At 42.1% G+C, this 9,433-nt stretch overlaps 1 protein-coding gene across 1 annotated transcript in view; it reads right to left on the bottom strand.

The window, feature by feature from the left end:
• Positions 1-804: 804 nt before the first annotated feature.
• LOC137444837 (vasoactive intestinal polypeptide receptor 1-like) overlaps positions 805-9,433 on the bottom strand; it is a 30,143-nt gene continuing 21,514 nt past the window's right edge. Inside the window, exons 8-13 of the mRNA XM_068145906.1 lie at positions 7,547-7,607; positions 6,615-6,684; positions 5,747-5,838; positions 4,632-4,761; positions 2,770-2,811; positions 805-1,583 (exon numbers count right to left, since the gene is read on the bottom strand). Of these exons, the coding sequence (XP_068002007.1) occupies positions 1,395-1,583; positions 2,770-2,811; positions 4,632-4,761; positions 5,747-5,838; positions 6,615-6,684; positions 7,547-7,607 (584 nt within the window). The 3' untranslated portion in view covers positions 805-1,394. The remainder of the gene's footprint in view (positions 1,584-2,769; positions 2,812-4,631; positions 4,762-5,746; positions 5,839-6,614; positions 6,685-7,546; positions 7,608-9,433) is intronic.

Here is a 9,433-nt window from a genome sequence, read left to right as displayed (position 1 = left end):
TGTCCAAACTTGAAAGGAACTCTAACTGTACCCTTTCTTTAATTTTGGAGTTTCAAGTAGACTCCAACTCAGTCCTGAAGAAAGTGGAAGGCCACTGCAAAAAGTGATGAAAGCACAACATTCCTACACTGTTGTTTTCTAGACCTTTGCTTCACCAGACCACACTGATGTGCTGATGATTCTGACTCCAGAAATGTCATTGAGTGGAGTGATAATGAGCTGAGAAATAATAGGCAGGACTGAGAGAAGCACAGCAGTCACAGCAAATTAGCCTTCAAAAGGAGGTCCCAGGAGAAAAACAAAACAAAACAAAACCCACAAAGCAAAACCAAACTCAAAAGCCAAATTTCCTTATACATTTCAGAGATGGACCCAGCCAATCATCAAGGTTATAGTGGCCGAAGTTTTGCTCCTGCTACACAAGGACCTAGTTCTGGGCAGTAAGACTAAGTCTGTAGGTTATCCTGAGCTCAAGGTAGCTCAACTGGTGCACTGCATTTGGTTTTCTCTATGTTCTTCCTTCAAATGTTCATAATTTGCCTAGTGTTCAGCTACTGCATGTTTTCCAGTAGACAAGAAAGGGCTTAGGTTCCTCTGGCCTGCTATAATCTGTCTCTTAGACTGCCATGGAAGACAACGCCAGCAAGCAGATGATATGCATTTCCACAAGTACCAACAAGAACACAGGAGGTTTCACCTGAGCTTAAGGAAAAACTACTTTACCTTGAGGGTGAGGGAGCACTGGAACAGCCTGCCCAGAGAGCCTGTGCCTTCTCCTTCACTGGAAAGATTCTGTCTGGACATCATGATCCTGGGCAATCTGCTCTGGGTGACCTTGCTTCAGCTTGGGCATTGGACTAGATGTTCACAGGCCCCTGCCAACTCCTACTGTTCTGTGGTTCTTTGTCCTTGTGTCACTCCTGAAACACTTTGAGATTCCTTTTAAAGGATGTTGTTGCTCCATAGGTAGGTTTCTTGGTATAATTGCCAATGGAAGTTGGCTGAAGTTGACTCAAAGCTGGTAAAACTTCACTAATCATTATAGCAAACCTTTGCCACCACATCACTATTTCAAATGAAGCAGTGCTTTTGAAGGTAAGACATTTTGGGAAAGAGCATCAAAGATGTAACCATCATGATGGGCCTGGCAGGGGTTGTCCAGGTTTTTGGGGGATGCTAACCTGCATAACAAAAGAAGTGGACTTTATATGCTTAAGGGAAGAGAGAACTAGGATTGAAATAGTGATCTGTACCAGGGTGGGAAAGCAGCTCACATTCAGAACAACAAATTCACAGAAGGCTCTTGATGCTACAGGAGACTGTGAAGGATCCAAGCTGGCCATCTCCCAGGTAGTATGTTACAATGTCACAGCAACTCCTCCTTGGAGAAAAGTTCAGACAGAAGTGACACCATTCTGGTACACAGAGGTTTTCCTTGTTGGGCTGATTTTTTCAAGCAATGACAACTGGGTGACATAGTTGACTGGGCTGTTTTCTCTGGACAAAGCCCTGTGTTTGTGTATGAAGGTCAGGTATTCTCGATGCTGCCATCTGCACAGCTGTTTCTTCAGCTCACTCTGAACCTACAGAAAAGGAATTAACACAACTAACCAACCAACCAAATACCAAACCCCAAAGAATCAGAACATTCAAACTTAGTTGACATTGAAGGTAAAATATGCCAGAATATCTGAGTGACTTTTTAAATGCCCAAAAGCACCCAAATCAATCAGGGTTAAGCCTCAACACATTGTTAGGACTTAAGCTATGTCCCTGTGGAGTTTTGCAAATAAGCAGACTTCATTTCCAAAATTCAGAGGATGACAGGGAGGCTTTTGGCTGGTTTCTTAGTTTGTTATTGTAGGTCTGCTTCATTCAAATTTCTGCCTCTTTGTATAATTCCTGCTTTTGCCTTGCACTCAACCTTCTGTGTCTCCTTGCTGGGACCTGCTTTGTACAATTAGGACCCTTCTCCAGGCTTTTAGTGCACCTAGACTGAGATCTTTCCTAAAGATTCCTTGCTGATTTTGAAAGATACTGAACTGACATGAATACATATTGCATTTGAGAGAGGTGTCAGGGGATCTCAAAAGCAAAGGCAAAACTGGTATTTTTGCTGTCTGACACACCTAACAAGCAGGTTGAACAACCTTGGAGCTCCATAACCTGTTATTGATACTGCTGGGTCTTGGGTGAGGGGAGAGGGTGCTGACAGTTTCTGTTGCCCTACATATGGCAGCTGAAAGCTGTGTTAGAAGGAGTGCAAGAAGGTGCACAGTCCTTGCCACCATTCACATGAGCGCATGTGAATCCACATTCTGTTGTGGATTAATTGCCTTCTGTTTCCTGCTACCACTGTAGACATTCAGGAGGAAAAGGAGGAGGAGGAGCTAGAAAAAGGAAGGTAGAAACTCCCCAGTAGAAACTAAACCTAAAGAAAGGAAGGAATGTAACAAGCTTTCCATTGAGAGTTCATCATGGTAACTATCAGCCATAAAGCAGAAAAAAATTCCCCTGCCAGGAAAGTCACCAATCATTTCTAAAGGGTCACTGTTTCAAAGCTTATTTTGTGTCCTTCTGGCAGAACTGCATGAATACAAATAAAGTCAACAAAGGTACCAAGGGAGACAAAAAAGACTTGGGTATTTCATGCTTTCAGAAGCAGATGAAAGCACAGATCTGCTCTGGCAATAGGAAAAAATAAAATGAAAACCAAGAGATGTCCTTCAGTTCAATAGGTTTTGATAATCTTGTATGCTAGCTACTCACCTCTGCATTTGAGAAGCAGTATAGAAGAGCTACAACAAAACCCTAAGACAGGGAAGAAAGGAAGAGGAAAAAACAAACAACATAACCATCAGGATTGAAAGCAGAGAATCAGAGAAAGACATTGGATTTTGGTTAAAAAATTGACTAATACAGAAAAAGAAAAAATATTTTCCATTGTTCCATTAGAATTGAGGAGATATGGCACTATTTATTGGGGTTTCATGGTAGGATTACATTTAGAAGAGAATAAACCAGGTTGGAAGAGACCTTCAAGATCATTGCATCCAATCCATCAACCAATCCAACCCACCATTTCTCAATGGACTGGCAATGTTATACCTATACTTCTGTCCTTGTATGGAGACACTAAGGACTTTTTACTGTATCCTACAAACAAGTACAATATAGAATATAGAATTAACCAGGTTGGAAAAGACCTTTGAGATCATCAAGTCCAACCTATCACCCAACAACACCTAATCAGCTAAACCATGGCACCAAGCACCCCATTCAGGCTCTTCCTAAACACCTCCCCTCCAGTTATGGTGACTCCACCACCTCCCTGGGCAGCATATTCCAAATCACTCTTTCTGTGAAGAATTTCTTTCTAACATCCAGCCTAAACCTCCCCTGGTGCAGCTTGAGACTGTGTCCTCTTGTTCTGGTGCTGGTTGCCTGGGAGAAAAGACCAACCCCCCCACCTGGCTACAACCTCCCTTCAGGTAGTTGTAGAGAGCAATAAGGTCTCCTCTCAGCCTCCTTTTCTCCAGGCTAAGCAACCCCAGCAATCCTCAGCCTCCCCTCATAGGGCTTGTGCTCCAGACCTAAAGCACCTCAGTAGTCCACAGGATAAGGTAGTCTATATTTGTGATAGTGAATAAACTGGGTGAGGACTAGCTTTTTACTGCTAAACTATCTTCTTTCACTCACAAGAGGGTGGCTGTGTTCACCCAGCAACCTATTGGGACAGGTCTTGGGATCATATTCACCCAAAATTAGTCAGGCATTATCTGGAGAAACAGCAGTGAACCAGGAGCCAGGTAATCTCACAGCCTATGCTAAGACAGGCAAACACTGGGTAGTGCTAGACTACATCTGTACTAGTGAACTGAACCAGGCACAGCCCTGAAGCCTGGTCTTTGCTTCTCCATGCTGTTAAAATGTCAACATGGTCCACAAGAGAGCCTTGGCTTGGGCTAGCAAGTGTTTTCCCAAGCAGACTCTAGCTGTGGTTGAGAAGCAAGCATTGGAAGCAGCATCATATTCAACACATCAATGTGGACAAGGCCTTGTGGAGTACAGGGGAAAAGGGGCAGGAAAAAGGTCTCAGCTATTTGTTACAAAGTGCACCATACCCAGACTCTGGCTCTCCCAAAGCCAAGGAATTGTTCTTAACAAATGTATGCCAAAATAGAAGGAACAAAGAAGTTCTTAACTTGATGGATTCACTGCTGCTTAACAGTAAGGGCAGAACAGGTTGGTATATCCTATCCTTTTTTCATTCTTCTTGTCATCACCTTTGTTACATGTGTAATTAGTTTCCATCAGTTTACCTTAATGCACAGACTGATCTTCATGGCACTCTGTCATTGTTATTCAATAAAGGTAGAAACTGCAATCTTTGTTGTGACTGTGAATATGAGGTCTGAGTCAGAACTCAAGAGTAGTGTGAGATTTCAAATAATAAGATAAGGGAAGGAACAACTGAAAGAGCTTGTAAAGGAGTAAGATGGGATGTGTGTGTTGAATCCAGATGTGTTATTAACACCTACTCTACAAACCAACCTAAAATATAAAACTCCTGAGAGTGTGGTGCTCCAGACCAAACCCCTTAGGAGTGATAAATGTTTTGTCCAGCTTACCTGAAAGGATCCCAAGCCCAGCTCAATGTAAAGGCGAGCTTCCAGACCAGTGCTTTCCGGGAAGAATGCAAATACAACATAGTGCACTCCAAAGAGGGGGATTAAGAGTAATGTGGATTTAGCAAGTCTCCTGGCAAAGCAAGAATTAGAGAACAATGCCCTGTTAGAAATACAGAATTAGTGATAGCCACGTTGAAACAATGTTTTGTACAGAGGACTAGGATAGGATAGGATAGGATAGACCAGGTGGGAAAAGAACTTCGAGATCATTGAATCCAACCTATCACCCAACACCATCTAATCAACTAAACCATGGCACCAAGTGCCCCATCCAGTCTCTTCCTAAACACCTCCAATGATGGAGACTCCACCACCTCCCTGGGCAGCATATTCTAATGGCCAATCTCTCTTTCTGGGAAGAATTTCTTCCTAACTTCCAGCCTAAACCTCCCCTGGTACAGCTTGAGACTGTGTCCTCTTGTTCTGGTGCTGGCAAAAACGGAGATAACTGTACCCAAGGAGGTTAAGGGAAAGATCACTTTCTGCTACTCCCACTGTCAATATCTGGTGTACTAAGATGAAGAAATCAGCATGTGATTCTTCTGGACCAGCTATTAAACTACTAGCTATTCTCCTGCCTTCTGTATATGCAAAACCAGGGACTCCAAACTAGCTATTGTGATCTACTCTCCTAAGACTAATCTCAGTCTCACATAGGTATCCCCCAAAGAAGTGTCTCAACTTCAAAAACTATTGATGGAGAGCTAATCATCACTGCCCCTCAGAGTTGATTCAGCTGTTTAAGCAGTGGTGAGGCATTATCTGAAATTTAGCATTTGCAGTTTCAAACTGAGTCATTGCAATATTTTATAGTCTACTTTTCTCATTGTTTCAAATACGTTCACCCCACCCTTCTTCCCTTGAAGAAAAGCAAACACAACAAGAACGACAAAATGTGACATTTTGGATGAAAAGCAAAGTTTACATTGCTATTTCTTCTGGGAATTTCTCTTTCTGTTAGTAAGGAGTGGAACACTTTCAGCTCCTGCCCATAAAACATTTCTTATAGCAGCTTGGAACAGCTGAGCTGCATCAAAAGACCCAGAAATACTTACACAAAGTGGCTTGAATGGCTCCCTCCTCCGTCTTGAGTCTTCAATTTATGGACTAGGATTCTGATCACATTCATAAATATAATGAAGTTAATCTGGAAAAAAATAAGGAGATAAAAATCTGCATCAGGAACAGTGTGGCCAGCAGGAGCAGGGAGGTCATTGTGCCCCTGTACTCAGCATTGGTTAGGCCACAGCTTGAGTACTGTGTCCAGTTCTGGGCCACTCAATTTAAGAAGGACATTGAGACTCTTGAACGTGTCAAGAGAAGGACAACAAAGCTGGGGAGAGGCCTTGAACACAAGCGCTGCAAGGAGAGGCTGAGGGAGCTGGGGTTGCTTAGCCTGGAGAAGAGGAGGCTCAGGGGAGACCTTCTTGCTCTCTACAACTACCTGATGGGAGGTTGTAGACAGGAGGGGGCTGGTCTCTTCACCCAGGCAACCAGCATCAGAAGAAGAGGACACAGTCTCAAGCTGTGCCAGGGGAAGTTTAGGCTTGAGGTGAGGAGAAAGTTCTTCACAGAGAAAATAATTTGCCATTGGAATGTGTTGCCCAGGGAGGTGGTGGAGTCACCGTCCCTGGAGGTGTTCAAAAAAGGATTGGACATGGCACTTGAAGCCATGGTTTAGTTGTCATGAGGCGTTGGGTGACAGATTGGACTTGATGATCTCTGAGGTCTTTTCCAACCTTATTGATTCTATGATTCTAACAACCTCAACAAAATCAACAATAAACCCACAGTAATTTCCAGCTCTTTGAAGTTCCATAGCACAGCATGTGCCATTCTTTTTGTCCCAGCTTACTGACAAGAGACGCTAACACAGCTTTCACATTTTGAAGGATACTCAAGACAGTATGAAGAAAAACATACTAATACAGTTAGCAGGATGGGACCTTTGATGATCCATAACACCACTCCATTTTCATCATCATCCCAACATCTGAAACAGCAAACAGACCCAGTTATTTTACCTTTTTTGCATGAGCTTTCCACAACACATGAATGTATTCCTGTCACAGAGCAGGAAAGCGATGCACACCAAGTTTGAAATCACTGTTTAAAGGCCCCTGCTGGTACTGGTACCCTGATACCACCAAAAAATGTTCTGTGCAGCCCAATATAAAGGAAGCTTATTCAGTAAGAGGCAAGAGTTGAAGAATCAAAGCAAGAAGTGAACATCTGTGTTTTCAGGCTTATTTCCTGCTTTGCTGTGAAAAAGTGACTGTTCTACGGAGTGTAAATCAGTGACTAAGGCTCTGTTCATTCACAAATACACTGACTTTGAGGTCATGAGGTTTTGACAGGTTGCTGGGACATCTCATCTAAACTATATTCTTACCCTGAGAGACGGGACTAGATGATCCTTGAGGTCCCTTCCAACCTGGTATTCTACAAATCTACGAAAGAAACTACCTCTAAGGACACAATCTGGGTTTTGGGAGGTATCTGTTTGAAGGGATTAGGGTCAGCACTTTGTGGCTGATTTTGTACAGAAGCAGTGATTTTCTTAAGACATAATTATTTCAAGGGCTGGGCATTAGGAAACTCAATGACATTTCAATGTTTGCTATAACATTTCCAGGTTTATTACTCCATTACACATCAAATTCAGACTTAAAACTGTTTTCTTATTTGCATATAGAGTGTAAAGACCGGAGGCACAAATTTGGAACAAGTCTTCTGTTGATTTTATGGGCTCTGTACTGTTCTTTTTTTCCTTTTTCTCTTTTTCCCCACCATAAAATCAAAACACAACACAAACCAGCATGCTTCTGGGTTCCTTTTTCCAAGCTCTAACTTACCCAGTATTTTGTTGATGGATTCTTGTGAGGACCCAAGTAAGCATCACAGCAGTGGGAGCTCCTGGACAAATCAACACAGAGAACACAATACAGCTGTCTTGAGGACATAGTCTCAAGCTGTGCCAGGGGAGGTTTAGGCTGAATGTTAGGAAGAAGTTCTTCCGAGAAAGAGAGATTGGCCATTGGAATGTGCTGCCCAGGGAGGTGGTGGAGTCACCATCACGGGAGGTGTTTAGGAAGAGACTGGATGGGGTGCTTGGTGCCATGGTTTAGTTGATTAGGTGGTGGTGGGTGACAGGTTGGACTTGGTGATCTCAAGGTCTTTTCCAACCTGGTTAATTCTATTTTATTCTACTGTGTCCCATGGAAGCTTTGTTCCAAGAAGGTTCACAGTGTAGCAGACTGGATGTACATTGGAGGTCAAATTGGTCAGATAATTTAAATGAAATAAAAAAAGAAAACAAAACAAAACTTTGTGAAAGAACTTGGAACAAAAAGGAACAAAAAGGAACCCAGGAAAAATAAATTGAATGAAAAAATGACAGGAGAATAAAATCAAAACAAAGGAAAATAGGGAATGTTTTGAAACTATGTTCTAAAAAATAGTAGGGAAGAACTACTGGAAGGTTTGGCTATGAATTACAAGCACTTGCACTTATTTAGCTAGAGCTTTTTTATCTGGCCAGCATACAGCTCATTTTACACTCACTGGAAGAGTTGTTCGCCTTTGGAATGTGTTGCCCAGGGAGATGGTGGAGTCACCATCCCTGGAGGTGTTCAAGAGGGGATTGGATGTGGCACTTGGTGCCATGGTTTAGTCATGAGGTCTGTGTTGACAGGTTGGACTTGATGATCTTTGAGGTCTCTTCCAACCTTGGTGATTCTGTGATGAGTTCATGCTTATCCTGAGGAGCTCCTACCAGTCCCCCTAGATCTATCAGTTTCTGAGCATTCCAAGACAATTCAGGCAAATCCAGGAATCGGTGATTTCTAGACTTGCTATATGACTGCTTATAATTCTACTCTTATGGCCAAAAGTTATTTCCTTGTTTTTCCCCTGTTTTTCTTTTCTTTTTAAGCAGGCTTATAAATTAGCAATTGTGTTTGCTCTTCTTCTGTGCAATTGCTTTTCCAAAGACTAACTGATTTTCAAGCTGCCACAAAAAGGACTCTAATCTGAAGCAGGTGATATTTTCACTGATAAATCTATTGAAACATAGGTGATCTCTTTCTAAACATCCCTTGAGATCTGTAGGAAAGGCCCAGAAGTTTCCTTCCTGATTTCTGACCTTTGCTTAAAGCGTTTAAACCGAGGCTATATTCAGCTCAAGTTGTCTTTTTTAATTAACAAAGGGCAATATTTACATCCATATCATCTGAGGTACCCCTGAGATTTCTCTCACTTTCTGTTGATTATAAAAGGAGATGAGGATTACTACATTATTGAGATGTTGCCTTTATTATCTCAAGTTAGCCGTGATTAATCGAGGCGCAAGTGTCTGGTTTCAGGCAATCTAATTGGAATAGCTCCAAACCAAGAGCCCTTCTAGAAAATTCAGACTTTTCAAATGTAGTTACACTTTTTAAAAAGGCAGAGACTCTGAAGATGAAAGGGAATTCAGAATTCACTCCTAAGTCAAAAGAAGTCACTGTAACCACTCAGTTTGGCTGCCTCTACTTTAGAGCAGACAAGCTGAGGTACGCGAATGTGTCGGTTTGAGCTTTAACTGGAGTTTAAAAGCTCAAAGGATAACAGATTGAGATTCCACACAACAAATATCTGCAAGCCACAATAAACAATTCTCAGCTGTGAAAGAATGTTTGTGTCTGACATGCACATGTTCTGATAATCAGAGATAATTTTAACCAGTGCAATATTGAAAGATT

The sequence above is a fragment of the Melanerpes formicivorus genome, unplaced genomic scaffold (genome assembly GCF_026170545.1).
Source record: "Melanerpes formicivorus ecotype bairdi unplaced genomic scaffold, bMelFor1.0.p_v2 SCAF_13, whole genome shotgun sequence".
In the NCBI taxonomy this organism is placed as follows: domain Eukaryota; kingdom Metazoa; phylum Chordata; class Aves; order Piciformes; family Picidae; genus Melanerpes; species Melanerpes formicivorus.
Note: the sequence above shows the minus strand (reverse complement) of the source record. Positions and strands in the feature narration are given on the sequence as shown.